At 41.8% G+C, this 16,492-nt stretch overlaps 2 protein-coding genes across 3 annotated transcripts; one reads left to right on the plus strand and one right to left on the minus strand.

Moving 5' to 3' along the window:
• The first annotated feature begins 1,209 nt into the window (after nucleotides 1-1,209).
• LOC137790091 (high mobility group nucleosome-binding domain-containing protein 5) lies at nucleotides 1,210-2,696 on the plus strand. Its single transcript, XM_068584033.1, has 2 exons — nucleotides 1,210-1,279; nucleotides 1,856-2,696. Exons 1-2 carry the CDS (start codon nucleotides 1,260-1,262, stop codon nucleotides 2,694-2,696), a joined length of 861 nt encoding a protein of 286 aa, XP_068440134.1. The 5' UTR covers nucleotides 1,210-1,259.
• Nucleotides 2,697-3,017: 321 nt separating this feature from the next.
• On the minus strand, nucleotides 3,018-8,991 carry dcun1d5 (DCN1, defective in cullin neddylation 1, domain containing 5 (S. cerevisiae)). 2 transcript variants are annotated; one of them, XM_068584923.1, is made up of 9 exons: nucleotides 8,921-8,991; nucleotides 8,560-8,602; nucleotides 8,371-8,470; nucleotides 6,084-6,249; nucleotides 5,646-5,737; nucleotides 5,373-5,481; nucleotides 5,010-5,114; nucleotides 4,756-4,855; nucleotides 3,018-3,449 (listed from the first exon to the last, which is right to left on the minus strand). In XM_068584923.1, the coding sequence occupies exons 3-9, from the start codon at nucleotides 8,436-8,438 to the stop codon at nucleotides 3,394-3,396; spliced, it is 696 nt and encodes a 231-aa protein (XP_068441024.1). In that variant the 5' UTR covers nucleotides 8,439-8,470; nucleotides 8,560-8,602; nucleotides 8,921-8,991; the 3' UTR covers nucleotides 3,018-3,393. The 2 variants fall into 2 exon arrangements, with proteins under 2 accessions (XP_068441024.1, XP_068441023.1); XM_068584922.1 differs by having other exon boundaries at nucleotides 4,756-4,858.
• Between the last annotated feature and the right edge of the window lie 7,501 nt (nucleotides 8,992-16,492).

A 16,492-nucleotide genomic window follows, 5' to 3' on the forward strand; every position in this document is an offset into this window, starting at 1 on the left:
GATGTAGTGGAGTAGAAGCCTAAAGTAGTTTAAAATAGAACTACTTAGGAAAGTACCTCAAAATTGTACTCATGTACAGTACTTGAGAAAAGTTTTTTTCCACTGGCAACAGTCCTGCGACTACAGCTGTCACAGAGTCATTTACATTTTACAGCGCATGAGCCCTAAAACACACCTGATTAACTTCCTGTGCAGGTTCAAAATGTTAACCGGGTGGTTGACTCTCACAGCCTTTCTGGCCGCCTCAGCAAATCCAGAAAGAGCAGCTATTGGTCGCGGCGCTCTGACCGTCGCACCAACTCACAGGGTCAAAGGTCATCCAGAGGCAGCGCTGACGTTGAACTGTGGAGATGGAGAGAACGCAGGTCAGTGAAGAGGCTCGGACACAACTGAGAGAAAAGTCAAATTAAAATCTTTCAGATTATGATAAAGAACAGCTACATGTAAATATGAAACACTATTATCAAGGTTGATAAAACACCAAATGACATGTATGACACGTATTATCAAAAAGAAACACTGTATGATATTTACAATGCAAGTGTCATCTTGTTAACATGGAGCAGAATATCAGAAGATTAGATTGGTTCTTAATGAAATCTGTAAAACCAGAAAAAGGCCTAATTATTTCATTCAACAGCTGGTCACTGTAGTTTACAACAAACGACTCATTTTAGTTTCAGCATGGCGGTCACGCTGTCAGCGATCACCTGCTGCTCTACATCCTCACCTGTAACCGCTCCTTCATGTGCAGGTGTGGTCCAGTACTGGCACACCCCCTTCGGAGACCTCCAGACCCCGGGTTCTCACGGGGAACCGGACCCCGTCTTCATGCAGGGCGACGGGAGCCTGATGATCCCCAACACCGGCCGCCGACACAGCGGCATGTACTACTGCCTTCTGCGGCACACAGAGGGAACGACACTGTGGCCCTACGAGCTCCACGTTGACAGCGAATACAAGCGGAGCAAGGCCTTCAGCTTCAGCAGGGATTTGGAGCCAAAGGAAGCTTCAGACGGTCAGCTTGCGGGAGCTGTGGCGGCGTCAGTGCTGTTGACGTTTGTAGTGGGCTTCAGCGCCGGAGCTCTGAGCAGGATTCCAGTTCTCAGGTGCATTCAGGTGTAAATATGTGAGCTGTGGTTTGTAGTAAATGAGCTAAAAGACAGAAAACCATTCGTATGAGTCCTGACTAGTTATGATACTGTCATCCGATTTAAAAAAGAACAGTGAGTAGCATTTTGGAGGACATATGGTCAAAAATGGAATATAATATTACCAGGTAAGTTTACTTTACTCCATAATCCGCTGAAAAGACAAATTGTGTTTATCTTTAAAATGAGTCGTTAATATCTACATATGGGTCCTGTTCATGTAGCCAGCCGCCATGTTCCTACAGTAGCCCAGAAAGGACCAACCAAACACTGGCTCTGGAGAGGGCCGTTTAAAGGTTTCATGTCAGCCGCCATGGGTCCCCGACACGGTTCGCACATGGAAATTTTAGTTGTTTGCAATCTACAAACTCACCCCTAGACGCTGCCAAATCCTACGCACTGGCCCTTTAAATCTGTGGCATCTCAGTTAGTTAGAAAGACACTTCCTTCCTATTTCAGCTGTAGTTTGTCATCTAGACTGGTAGGATGGTGGCTGTTTACACTTATAAAATGGAACAAAATAAATTGTTCTTTCCCCAGTTTATTGAATGCAAAAAAAAGACATCTGTGGATGATATCCATTAGGCAAAAAAAACGACAAATAACCTCGTAAGTTTTCCAGTCGATCCTTGTTGGTTTGTCAAATTATAAAAAAATGCAGCGCAAGCATCTCTAACAGAAGATGTGTACCATTTCCTCTTTAGGTGTTTAGGGGCGGTCACTAGAAGGCTGCAATCACCATGGCAACAACGTTGCCGAACTGAAGTCATCATGACATCCCTGCCGTCAATGTACGACAACCAGGCGCAAGACGACAACAACTCTGCAACCACGGAGACGACGACCACACCTCCCCCTATCAAGCCTCAGAGAAGCTTCCGGCAAAAACATCAGGAGGACGCCGGACGCCACAGGCAGGACGCCACGGCCTATCTCGAGGGAAGTGACCACATGGAGGAAGAGGAGGAGGCAGGAGGAAGTCAGAAGGAAAGGAATAGAAGGTGTGATGTAGAGGAGGAAACAGAGTCCGGTGGTTTCTATCTGGAGGATAGAGGGAGTCAAAGCGAAGATGAGGACAAGTGCAGTGAGGCCGTAGAGGAGAAAGATGGAGAGAGCGAGGAGGAAAATGAATGGTGGAGACAAAGGGGGGAGGTGGACAGGAGTAAGGAGGAGGGAGGGGAGAGGAGCGAAAGTGCAGATGAGGAGAAAGGGAGAGATCAAGAGGGGGTAAAGGACAGAGAGAAGAGGAGAGAAGATGGAGAGACAGGCAGGAGCAAACAGGAGGTGGAAGGAGACGTGTCGTCTGCTCCGGGCCGCCGTAGCCGCGTCATCCGCCTGTACCAGTACGATGAGGACGGCCGGCGGTACGATCACCTTCCGGAGGCCACTGCCGCCGCCGAGCCGCGGCCCGCCCCAAGGCTCAAGCAGCGCTCCATGTCATTGTCGCGCCTCAGCGCCATCATGGCCGCCGCCTCAGCGGGGCCGCTGGACAGGAGAGAGTCAGGGAGGGGAGAAGAGAGGCCCCGCTTCCACATGGAGATATAGACCCTCTCAAAAAGAAGCGCATGGGACTGGACCTCTGAACAGATGAAGTTCTTCCATCGCACAAATCCAAATTGGTTTTGTGAAATGTGGGGGAAAAAAAAATCTGTTTTAAAATGTAAAAAGAAGAAAAGAATGAATCATCATTATGAAGTCCCTAAATAAGCTCAGGTGCTTCCGGTTACCATTCCACGGTTACCCAATTCTTCACTCAACCCTTTTTCTGAAACGGGGCTCCGCTTTATAGAGCCTTCTTGAGGAAGCACAGATACTGCATGCATTACAAATGTACTAAAGTGTCGTACACAATTATTACGAAGCGGCTTAACATTCTTCCATTTCCTTTTTATTACTGTGAAAACATCTATAAACAAGACACAAAATGGGGAAAAAATAGTAATTAAGAAAACAAATTCCTCAACTCTTCTCAGTTAAATTTTTGTGTTTGTCTTCTTATCTTAAGAACATTTTCTTTTCTCCAAATTAACACTATAAAAAGTCGACACAGAGAGAGAAAGGCCTGTTTCCACATGGGGATGCGTCTGTTGTCCATATTTGTGTGTGAATTGTTAAAGTCTGTCAAAGTGAGATCTGAAACTGTTGGTTTTCTCCTTTTCCCCCCTGGACGTTTCTGCAGTGTTTTGTGGTTTTTGTTTTCTCTCCCGCCTTCTCCTTTTTTTTGGTGTTGCGATGTCATCTGCTACGATGACGACCAAGCTTTCTGCCATTCCACAAACTCGTCTAGCAGCACTGGCCCTGCAGACAAAAACGACATGGATAATAATATTAACGTTGATCCTGCACTTCTTTCCAATTGAAAAATCCTTAACAAAATTGCAACAAGATATTAAAAAAAAAAAAAAATGTATGCAACAGTTAGTCTTAAAACATACAAATAAATCATTTTACCATAGTGATCAGTGGCGTGTGATCAATATTTACTTCTCTGTACGAGACCATTTGTCAATCCACATATTTAATTTGGGAAAGTTGACATTTTGAAAAATGATACCGGCAAATGCTTTGTATTTTTTATTACTGTAACCATGTAGTTACACCTAAAGTCTGACTTGCTATAATTTTTTTTACTAACTGTTAGGTCTGCAAAACATCAAGGCAGTGCTGACCTTTGAGGGAACGGCAAGAACCAGAGTCTAAATGGAGGAAGCTATCATATTAGTGGTGTTGCATCATAGAGTGTCGTATAACTCTTGCTCTGCTGAAGGAGAGATCTCCTCCACCAGTGAAAACAGTAGTCACAACTAACAGTGGTAGCAGCGGGGCAAAAGAAATAATAACTTCCAAAATACATTAAATGTAAAAAAAACAAACATTTGTTGTCTATATTACACATCTTTTAATCTCAGTAAAAAAAAGTTGTCTTTGAAGGAAAAAAGAAACATCACTATAGCAATGTTAGTGAATAAATGTAACCCCTTAACACAGAAGTGTAAATCCAGCGTCTCGAGATTCGAGCACCGCCTATTTGTCCAAGATCAGGTGGCAAAGTCTAATTCTAAAAATGTGAAGGCAATGCAGAAGTGTGTTGAACTTGCATTATCTCTACTGGTTGTATAGAAGTCTATGAGAAAATGACTACTTCTCTCTTGATTTATTCCCGTGAATCTCAATCTCTAGTTTCAAGTCTTCTTCATAACAGCCTGATGCTCATTGAGTGAATTATGGTCTATTTAGAGACAAATAGATAGTGGTTACCTTTGATTAACAGGTGGCTGCCACGTCCAGATCCTGTGAACTTTAAGCCTTGCGTAGTGTTTTCAGTTCATGAAGTTTGGGCCGGCTAAAACCATTTTATTCAGCAGTCACTTGAACTAAGCCTAACCTCCATTGTTTCCCTTTAGGTTGTACACAGCTAAAATAGCGATGACAAAACATCATTCTGCCAGCCTGCTATGTCCCCTTCTATACAGTCTAATAGCCAGGGGGCATGAATTCATTGATCAGTGTCAAACTCATTTTATCGTGTAACTAAAGCCTCGGTGTGGAGTTGCTGCAAAAAAACAAGAAAAAAAAGCTGTTAACGAGTTGCTTGTGTACTCACAAGCTCCGTCTTCATCGTAGTTACTGAGGTCTGTGTTGATGGTCCTGCTGAACTCCAGAACGTTATACCACTGGTCCTTGTTCATCCCTTTGTACTTGGACTGCTGATGGACAGATTAATGGGGATGAAATGTTTTTGCTATTACAGATAAGCTACTGGTTTCCCCTATCGGCCTTGTAGAAGCTTTCATGACAAAAATCATTATTGTGGTTATTATCTGGTCCTTCCAAACATGTTGGAGAACAGGGATTTACCTCTAAGAACTGATGGAAGACTGGGAAGAGTGGCCATGTTCTCTCCAGCAGCAAGGCCAGCATGGATTTAGCTGTGTCCATGTCCAAACTCCTCTGATCCTTATCCTGAGGACAGGACAGATGGCACTAAACAAAAGCGAGTTACAATTCCCATTCCTGTTCTGATGCTGCAGCTGCTGATGGTCACTTTTCTACAGAGCTCTCAAGTAAAGTAATATATGACTGTTGGAAAACAAGGCTTCACATACATTGTATGGCAGCAGGAGCACCTGCAGATCACTGCAGACGAGTGGTGAAAACAAAGAAAGGCCGGGATAAAAACATTTACAGGGGATCTTGATTAAAAAGAAAAAAAAAACTCACTCTGGCAAAGTCGAAGGCGTATCTGTAGACGTTTTTGAAGACTACAGAGTCGTTGAGCTCACCACGCATGTAATCCAGTTTGCTCTGTAACCTCTCCGTGCAGTCACACCTGCAAGTAGGTGAAGGGCCACACACAACACAAACAGTTACAGCTCAACCGGGTTTTCTACAGGCGGAGGGGTGTCGGCAGAACAATATTAAACGTGGGTGATAAGAACGAGAGTCTCATTTGTGACATTCATTTTCAGACACATAAAAAGTTAAGTGACTCACTGTAATAATGTCATTCCCCTGAGCCACTCCTCTTTCGTGAAGAAGCCCATACTTGCTGCCTCTAGATGCCAGGCCAGCACTAACATGATAATCTGCGAGAAGAAGAGGAGATGCATTTAATCCTTGCTAATGTTTAAATCATCTTCATTTCCTCCACCGTCTCTGTGTGTAATCACGCTACAGTTTAAAGGTGGTGGATGTGAAGGGGAGTTGAACAAAAAAAATGTTTTAAACACACTATATTGATTTTGATTTCAAATACAACCGGTCAGACGAGAATCTTTTCAAATTTGCATGTCTAAATGCTGTAAAACTGCATCGTCTCATTCTTTCCGAGTCTGACTCTTTGCTGAAAATCAGCATATGAAGCTTCATAACTAAACTTGTAGTGACTTTAGTCCCCTGAGAAGCTTGGTGAACACCCAGCTGACAACTCACATTCTCTGGTTCCACGCCGATGTCTTCACAGAACTTCTCCATGGCCTCAGGACCGACCACTTTGTCGGGGCCGGCGTACGCCTGGAACCAGGCCAGGCACTTCTTATTGGAGAACAGCTTCTCAGCGCTGATGGGTCTCGCACCTCGGATCTGAGGTCGTGTGAAACTGTAAGGCACACCAGAGTTTTGGATTCAGAAATTACACAACACTTTTAAAATGAACAAACAAACCTCAGACTGATGACAACAATGATTTTGTCCATGAACAGCATCGCCAGTCACCATCTTATTTTCGATGCAAGATGAATACCAAACATGTGTATCGTCGTGTTGAAGTCATATTGTTCATCTCAATTCGATGCAGCAGTGTAAGAAAAAAAAAAAAGGAAAAAGTTCTCTTGCGCCATTTGGAATGTGTGACAGCTGCGATAAATCAAAGAACGTGCTAAATGGTGGGTTGGATCAAATATCTGATTAAGTGTTAAAAAATATGGTAGGGACAATATGTTTAACTGGCAACGCATCAATATCCATTAATAGATTGAATTATGGTCTGTCGGTTAATTTAATATGGGCACCATGTTAACCAATGTCCCCACGACACCTGTTAGTTTCCCTTAAATGGGTGCCGGTCTCTCTCAAATGCAAAATTAAACTTAACTGACATCCCTAGAAAACACTTGTTGGAGCCCCACTAACATTAGCTTGACTGTTACATACAGGTTTTTTAAGAAGTGTGTGTGTGTGTGTGTGTGTGTGTGTGTGTGTGTGTGTGTGTGTGTGTGTGTATTAATGTTACACAGTATATTGATAGTAAAAAGCTACCCCACGTCAAAAACGAAATTGCACATTTTTAGTATCAATACTTTTAATATATATATATATATATATATATATATATATATATATATATATATATATATATATATATATACACATACATATATACATATATACATATAGATATAGATATAGATATATATTTTTTAAATAGCATTAATCCCTGTTACGCTTTGTCATGTTGCCTGCATGCATTGACTGCAAGGAGGCGGGGCTGCCCAGTTGTCACACACGCAACAGGCAGTGCTCACTCACAGCGAGTGATCAGGGGAGACATGGCCTCAATGCAGGAGCTCTTGCTGACCGTCCTCGGCGTGTTGGAAAAAAAGATGTCAGAAGTGAAACCTGCAAGTACTTTGGCTACATTGCAAACTGAAGGTATGCCCATTGACACACAGAGACCAGTCTGCAAAACTTGTTTCAAAGCCACACAGACCAAGGGAGGTAACACGTCAAACATAGCAAAGCACCTTTCAGAGAGACAGCCCTAACAATAGGCCTACATAGCCGTGTAAAATCAATGCTATCATGGCACCATAAAGTTTATTAATATTTTGCTGTAAGCAAATACTAGTAGTAATGCTATTTGTAAATTGTTTAAAAAGCTGGGCAGGAACAAGCTGGTAAAAAAGGGAACCATACAAGTGTTTTATTTATTATCATTATAAATGGATATACCAGTATCCTATCGAATTCTGGTATTGTCATATTTATGGTAGGTATTGTAGTCATAATTTTGGGAGCTTGACTACAAACATTTTTTTGTTTAAGTTATTTTATAATTACAAACACCATCAACTTGGCAACCGTAAGGTTTTGTTTTAAGTGTTGATTTATCTTTATTTCCATTTCTTAGGATGTAGTGTGCAGTGCTGTTATTGTTGTGTTATACAAAGAGGTGTTTCTATTATGTTGTGCACCCCTTAATATTCATCAGTATAGACAAGCTGGCCCTAATAAACTTGCAACTTGGACACTTCTCTCCTACATTCGTCCTGCTATGTGGGCTGAGGCAGCGCGGATTAACAGGACAAGTACTGCGTTTCTCAAGCAAGATGAAAAGGAACAGAACTCTGAACACCAAAGATGGGTTTCCTTGCAGAAAGTTTCAGCGTAGGTTTGCTTTATTCGTCTTTCTGAGTAGATCAGTATTCAATTAAATTCAAGCAACAACTGTATGGACACACATAATAAAAACAACCCTGCCAGTCCTTTTTCAGGCGTATGCAAGGTTCAGCCAGTGACCATACACTCCAGCAAAGAGCCTCTTACACACTAGCTACTAATTACCGGTTGGATCAAGATGCAACAAAACACAGCCAGGTTCCAAACAAAGCAATACATCGCCAAAAAAAATCTGATGGCGATGTAAGATTTCATGCACTGCAGATAGATGACCAGAGGACAGGCAGACGTTCACTCACATTGCAACTTTGTGTCTGCTTACCTTGTGATTTTACACTTGCGCTCATTATCATCTGCATCAGGGAGCTTCCTCTTCTTCTTCACAGGCATCACTGAACCTTTAGTGGGCTTCACTAGCTGGGCTAACACATTAGAAAAAAAATGAAAACCACACGTTGTCAAACACCTCTCGATGAGAACACAATGATCTATTTAAGGATGAAGCCCATACCTGTGTATTTCTGACTGCCTTGTCCATTCAACTCCAAGATATTCTATAATAATAAAAAAAAAATCTCCGGTGAAAAAGGTTCCCGCACAACTGAGGCCAAAGATTGAGAGTGCAGCTGTGTCATCACTGTTAAAATGTTGCACTGCATTAGCTATGTGTGTGCCACATGTTAAATTGTTCATTATCATACTGGAATTTTCAATAGGTTTAAACAATTACAAAAAAAATCTTAACATGACGATGGTTATATTCTGACTTGTCGACATTAGGACGCCATACCCTAAAATATGTTCATATTATTTTAAGGCCCATTGCTGGACCCCATCGTCTGTGTCATTGAAAATTAAACATGACTACTTACAAGCTTGTCCAGCGTTACTGATGCTGTACCGATGGCAGAGAAACGGAGCGGCTGTTCCTCACTTTGGACACCTGAATCAATACGAGCAAGAGGTCATTATTAGTCAGGTAACGGCCAACAAACATGCTGTTCATTTGCGAACATTTTCTGATAAATTTCCAAAAAGTTTACGGAAAGTTTCCACGGGAATTTTGAAAAACATTTCTGTTGCAAAAGCATGTAACAGGGAACTTAAATGTAGTTGAGAACAAGACTATGCACGCCGAGCTCAGCCAGATCCTAAATGCAGCTGGTTGGGAACATTGTCTGCCTGAAACAAACGTAAACATAAACCATTATGTTGTTTTTGAATGCCTTTGTCATCAGTGTTGCGTTTGAACGTTTCAGCCCTATGCCTGGCAAGTGTGAGAACGCCCAGTTGCGTAGACGCCAAGAGCGGTATTGCAGACAGATAGAGATTTAAATTATAGCTGCAACATATTGAAAAAAATAACTGAACTAGTTCATTTTTTGGAGCTGTGAACTTAGTTCAAAATTTTGAATTATGAAATATGAACTGAACTAGTTCATGTAGAAAGTGAACTTTCCCAACACTGTTTGTCATTAACTTATTAATTAGCTTATAGATTACTTGGTAAAGTGAAGCCATGTTCATTTTAATACCAAGTTTATTTGTATATAGTAAACTAACTTTTTACAGCAGTGAGAGTAGGACGTACATATGTCCACACAAAAGTACACCATCACCTTGATTATTTGCGGCTTTCGGGGTCCATCAACAAGCGCGAGTTGGGCAACTTATCACACTACAGCAGGGCTATTGAGGCCACACTACAGCTTTTGAGCACAAGGACTACATCGACTCAGATAAATTTGGATGATATTACTGTTAATTCCAGTGGAAAGTTTCCAACTTTGAATATCTCGGAATTTTGCAAGCCTATGTACGTTACACATAAAGCCTGGTCACAAGGGATTGCCAGCATCTCATTATTAAACATAATCTAAATAATGCCTCACGCCCCCACACACCCACTTTCTAATGTTGAATACGTCAGTTTAAACGTGGGTTTAACATGGCCTTTGATCAATTGAAATGCGACCATCTGTAGTAGCAAATGTTATGCTTTACTTCAGTTTCGGTATTGATACCATACTGTTAAAAAATAAAATGATAAATAGTAGTAAAATACAATTACATCTCATTTGTACTTTGGTACAGTACTTGTGGAGCTGCACGAAGTTCCGACAATGTTCAACCCGTTGCGTAGGCGCAAAACTGGGTTTATGTAACGCTAAAAATATTTGGTTTATTAGGACGACGGCCTTCACGAAAACGACTCACCCCGAGTAGAGGAGCCTTCTATGTGAACTCAACTGCTGCTGTAACCTTAACTGATGGCTGGCTGTTGGGTGGAGATACGTCATTTAAACAATAAATTATGTAAACAAACCCGCAGTGGCCGTAACACATTTTAGTGAAAAGAACAAAAAAATCTGCAAGGAGTCGAGATTATGTCTTCTATTCTTTCATCACACAGCATCAGCACAAACACGTGTCACGTTAGTAAAATGAGGATTTTACTGTAACGACGGTTTTAACGCCAGATACCGTTAATTAAAACGGCTCTGGGACTCTGCCGTATAGCTTGACCCAGCTAACGAGGTTAGGGTGACCAGGTTAGCTTATACAACTCGGGACCAGAATCCCCGCCCGGTTGCAAATTAAACGCCACAGATACATCCAAAACAGCACCAAACACACATTGGTAATTATAAATTATTCGGGGGTTCAGTCTTCAATGCTAGGACACTTCTTTTGTCTGTAAGCTAGCGGATCGCCACGGGTGTCAACGCTAACGTCACACTGCTAACGTTAGCTAGTCTGTCAACGCACCAAATGCCGACAAACCCACCAGTTAAAGCGAAGTATGAACGAGTTGGTTGTTTGAAAAAACGACAATATATGAAGTCATTAAAATAGGTCCAAACTCTTACCCTTTTTATACTTAAGCGGATAAATCAGTTCCACCTGCTTCTGCTAGTACACCGGGGTTTTTCTGTCGCCGGCGTTTCCGGGGAGCGGACGATACCACCGGAGCGCTTAATGGGGGTATACAAAGAAATACCGTTTCTATGTTTTTGGCAGATAATGCGTTCACACGCTTTTACAAAGTGGGAATTAAAACAACAATATTTTAAATAATATCTGAATAATTTCTATTATTTGTAATAGTGCCCCGCGCGAGGAAAGCAGTTAACACGTTCATAGGGTGAAACCGGCATACTTTATAAAGGAGCAGTCCGTTATATGGCACTCACATGTAGCGCTTAGATGTTGTTCAGGAGACTAGACTCAAACACACTGAGGCTATCTGACAGTGAGACATTTAATGGAAGAACAACACGTTTTGGACAGCTCTGACGTGCGTGTGTATTTCAATTTGTGGAATGGGTTGAATGCAGAACTCAAGCAAAGTACACATACATCAGAATAAAAAGGTGAGGAAGGAGAGTGTGTTCCTCTCAGGACTTTAATGCTAATTGTTGATGCTGTTGTATTGTTGTTTTCTCTCTCTGAGTGGTAGGACATGCTGGATGGGCCCTTGTGGCATGAATAAGTGATGATTCAAATGTCAATTATGTTACTGATACAGTTTCTCTTAATGACATTGCCATGGCATCGAGCACCACTGTAAATAATCTCAGAGTAATCTTTGATTTGATTTGTCCTTTAACTCTCAGATTAAACAAATCTCAAAGAGGGCCTTTTTTTCACCTGTGTAACATTTCAAAAGTCAAAGACAGATCAGAGAGCATTGTATCCTTCAGAGAGGATTGTTCAAAGTAACTAGTGAGCTAAACCAGTGCAAGAGCTGCAGCAGGAAACTAGCTTGATGACATAGACTGGCTATGAGAAGATAGAAGAAGACACCAGTGATCCCTTTTTTAGTTAAGAACGAGAGACCGCTCTGGTGTCTGTACAATCAATATAAAGCTCCACGAGGAGACAAAGCAGCCGGCTTGTGAGCAGATGCATGAGTCATACTCATGAAGCCAGTTTCCTGCTTGGATGCTGCACTGGTTTAGCTCTGTATTAAGTGGATAATCTCCACCTTTACTAATAAACTGTACACACACAATTTACTGTAGACACTCATCTGCATAGTCCGAAACTCTGGGACATCACAAAGGCAGTCCTGATCTAAGCAACAGCTTTAGAACACTCAGGGGCCGCTTCACTGGTGCAGCCTCCAGTCTGAGAGGAAAAGACACACAAGTTGTTACAACAGTGTTAAAACATGTTTACTTGTGTATTTACTCCATTAGTGTGATTCTTACCCAACACCTGGAGTGTTTTGTATGTTTTACTTTACTATGTTCAGCTAACAATGTTAATGCAGTAAAACCAAAAATGTTTGCAGGGGAAAAAAACAAGAAACACCTTTATAGCCATGTCATAATAACAATTTATTCAAAATAAAAATAGACATTCTTCATTAACTTTAGGTTCTAGGTGAGAGTCTAACTCCCATGTCTGCTACATTGTGCAACATTGAAACCTCACATTCACTTTAAAAAACATTGTTCTTTAAAGACATGGTATGGAAAAGTGAAATCTTAATTACTGTAAACACTAATAAATGTGTATTTAAAGTGCATTTTTTGAGTATACACACAATTCAATACCACACATGAATGATACACACAAAAACCCATCCCAGCTTTACCTGCTGGTCATTGATGAAAGTTCGGCCGCTCTGCAGCTCTTCACTCTCCGTTGGCCTTTTCAAGCTGAGACCGGCCTCGTTTAGCTTTAAACAGCTTGGAGGATCCTTTTGGAGATAATGAAGGGAATGCGAGCCCACCTTGTTCTCCAGCTGGACCTTTATGTTTTCTGTCTTTTCTCCTTGTATTGACTGGTTGCTTGACATTTTTCTGCTTGACATTTTTGACAATTCTCTCTACAGTCAGAGATCGCGCAAGAAGATAAACGTAAAATACCGTTTCCACAACTTGTAAGGGCGTAATAACTAGTTTGTGAAAGATCCAGAGGAACACAAATATCCAACGAGGCAAAATCCCAGACGTTTTGAAATCCCTGCCGGACGCATTTTTAGGTCTCAAAAAGAGGACGTGTCCGGGAAAAAGAGGACGTCTAGTCACCAGGTAATTGTCATTACTCACAAAAGTCCAGTGATCCCCTGTCAGCGCCACATATTCCGTAGCAGCCAAGTTATTTTCCGTTTTGTTCTTTCCAGCTTTATACAGTGCGTGGATTTTTGTCACGATTGTGTGTCTTTGCGGTGCTTTGATGCTCGGGTCCCCCGTTGCCACTCACAAAACTTTGGTGAACCCCTCATCCTCAACAATATTAATTCCGCAACTGTGCTACTCAGCTTGTCACAGGCAGACTTAGTGAGGTGTCTACGTTGTTCAGTGAGGCTGGTTTGACGTATTCCACTTAAACGCCCCTCGCCGACCAACATGCTTTGCCTTGAGATGGTACTTAAACTGGTTGTGCTAGTGAAACGTCAACGTCTTCCCGAGTGAACACCTGACATCTACATCTCACTGCATTAGAGCGGGAATAGTTCAACAGGTATATTAGAAGCTCATTCTGCTCATGCGTTAAATACGCATTAATCCTGTAATTTAATCATAGCGCGTTAACGCGTTATTTTTCTCAGCTCTACTATAAACCTTTTGGTCCTAGAATAATAAAATCAATTGCTTTTTCAGTCCACGAGAGGGACTGAAAAAGCAATGGAGGCCAGCCGAAGTTAGTCAAAACAAACATGGAGACATCGGAGAAAGAAATTACAAATGCGCCGTCCGCGTTTAAATCAAACGTCTGGCACAGATATATCAGCAATCGTGGCGAGTTATGAAATTTAACCAATAAACTATCTGGTGGGAGATGTATATTTCAGGCATTTATAAATCAACTATAGTTGTACACAGATGCTCTGTTTTCCTTGACACCACTGCCACCTGGACATATCCACAGGAGCTGTCCTCATGAGGTCAGTGGTTGCATCACCAATGTTTGCAACCTGTGGCTCATGGTGAGGGAGGCCCTGTGGGAAAGTTTGTTGTCTGAAGAAATGGTGTGGGGCGCATTTGGGTGCAACCCACACTTTGCCAAAGACTATTCAAGTGTCCAGGAAAGCAACATAATAGTGGCAATGAGACATCCAAAAGCTGTGGCATCTGGAGAGACTGGACGACTCCCATAAGAACTCTACTAACCACTCCAAGAGGAAAAAGGTACAGTCTCCGTTTAATGCAACATAATCTAGTAAGTAACAGTTTGTCTTGTGTTTCCAATGATAAAATACATTTTAGTTTAAGTCAAACCTACCAGCGCATCTTAGATTTTATAAAGGTTACCGAGAAATATAGACTGGTATTGGATAACACCATTATTGTAACCAGCAATAATGGTTGATGGGATTTGCGAGGAGTCAGTCAGCCAACTTTTGCTAGGTTAGGTAGTGTAACATTAGGTTATAGTAAACCAAGAGAAAACTAATATTCAGGCTGAAAATAACACGGTCGACAGTGCCAAGTGTTGCAGGAAGGACAGCTGGCAAGAGACGTCAGACTGAATGTGTATATTAACAAGTTTATATTATCATGAATATAGCCTTATTCTTTCAGCTGCAAACCCGGCGGTGTGAAACGGACCCAGCTCCAGAGCAGGTACGGTTGGTTGAGGTCAGCCGCCTAGCAGCGACTCAAGTAGTTGTTTATCCCTTGTGCACCCTTGACTGGCTAGTTATTGGTGAAGAGTCAGCAGTCGATGGTATAAAACAATAAAATATATTTTTTACATCACTTGTGTAAATCATTGCAACCAGGAGAGATCCTTGATCATATAGACAAAAATCAGCCCACCAAAAATATCAGGCGGATGGTTCCAGCATCGAGATCAGCTGTGGACAAACAGAAGTGCACATGTTATGCTTTGACCACAAATGCAGATTGACACGGGAAGCAAAAGGAGATAAACATTAATTTTAATGATGAAATTTCCAAAGCAAAAGTAACTTGACAGCTGAGTACAATAATAATAACAAAAAATCTAAGAGGCAAAACAGAACCAGGAAAGTTACGTGACACTTGAGAGCCCTGCCACAGTCTTTGTTGCCAGTGTAAGCTATTGTATTGTGTTTCTGGGGCTTTTATTTTGAAGGAAGAAAACGGAGGAAGCGGTGCAGAGAAATGTTGGTGGTGAAAAAGGGAAGACGTTAATAAAGAAGTTGCCGGCTTGGCTGACGAACGATCGTGTTATTATTGTATTAGTACCACCCAGTATAGGCGCAAAAATAACCCTCTGTTACACCAGTACAAGAATAACACGTAATTTAATACCTACATATTTTTTTAACTAATTTCAAACTTTTCAAAATTGAAAATTAAAAACGTTTTATTTATTTATAAATGACCTCTCGCTGCCCACCTGCAGTACCTTCGCGGCCCACACTTTGGGAATCACTGCTCCACCCCATGTGGAAACTGCGACACCTCCACAATCGCGGCAGGAGCATATAAATAAATTATTGAAAAGCTGGCGGAAAGGGCTCCTCCTCTTCCGCTACGTAGCCAAGATGGCGCCCGTTTAGTGCGAGTAGTGTCCATCGTCCACTGCATTTTTTAACCGTTTGCAGTGCCATCCGGGTTCTTTCAGTGCACTGAATTCTGCTGGGTTTGTCAGTGCTCGACCCAGCATGCACTGTTTTCCATGGCAGAAGTTTCACCAAACTCCACACTGTCTTAACCATTAGCAGTAATAAAATAAGTAATTAAATTAAATATATACATGTTTTCTATTCAGGTAAATGAATTATGTGACCTTGTCAATATTTTAATACCTTTCATTGTAATTTTCAACTGACAACAACCTGACACCTGAAGGAGAGAAATCACAGACTAAATGCACAAGCCTCATTAACTGATGAAACAAAGAACAATTCATCCTTCAATTAACAACAAACATGCAACAGCATACGTGGTTTTCCCTGGACAAGATGGAGATGACGAATTATAATCTGAATAGTAACCAAAGCTGTCTAGACCATTCGTAAAAAGTACAATGATTCCCTCAGATATGGAGAGGTATGTAAGTGGAAAGTAGCATAACATGGAAATACTCTAGTAAAGTAAATGAATGTGTGCTTAGGTCCAGTACTGTATTACATGTACTAAGTTACATTCCACCACTGCCAGTTCCCTAAACACAGTTTCATTTTCTCACCTCAAGATGACTGTGTACTTACTGTATGTTTATGTGTAGTTTGCATTGAAGCTGAGCTTTGCTCCGTTCTACTCGACCCAGGTCCCCATTGCGCAGCACGGCCCTATCAGATCTACCTGTTAAGTGGCATCGCACGGTGGAATTCAGACAGGAGCTCAGATGCCGTGCTTGGTGACAAAGGACGGCACCACAGGACCTACTCTGCTCCGCTGATGGACCCCTCAACACCCGCTTTCAGCAGCTGTTTGGAGAGACTGTGGGCCCGGGAGAATTTCCGGGCCCTTGCCAATGTTCCCTCTGGAGAGCTGCGC

This window comes from Clinocottus analis, unplaced genomic scaffold (assembly GCF_023055335.1).
Source record: "Clinocottus analis isolate CAN_PGR_092001 unplaced genomic scaffold, fCliAna1.0.p SCAF_2, whole genome shotgun sequence".
Classification (NCBI taxonomy): domain Eukaryota; kingdom Metazoa; phylum Chordata; class Actinopteri; order Perciformes; family Cottidae; genus Clinocottus; species Clinocottus analis.

What these genes read in the sequence shown, in the direction of transcription:
- LOC137790091 (XM_068584033.1), top strand. Translation starts at nt 1,260, where the DNA reads ATGGAATATAATATTACCAG. An exon ending in ATGGAATATAATATTACCAG is followed by an intron (nt 1,280 to 1,855) that starts GTAAGTTTACTT and finishes TTTCCTCTTTAG; the next exon opens with GTGTTTAGGGGCGGTCACTA.
- dcun1d5 (XM_068584922.1), bottom strand. Translation starts at nt 8,438, where the DNA reads ATGCCTGTGAAGAAGAAGAGGAAGCTCCCTGATGCAGATGATAATGAG. An exon ending in CGCAAGTGTAAAATCACAAG is followed by an intron (nt 6,250 to 8,370) that starts GTAAGCAGACAC and finishes TGTGCCTTACAG; the next exon opens with TTTCACACGACCTCAGATCC. An exon ending in TCTTCCATCAGTTCTTAGAG is followed by an intron (nt 4,859 to 5,009) that starts GTAAATCCCTGT and finishes TCTGTCCATCAG; the next exon opens with CAGTCCAAGTACAAAGGGAT.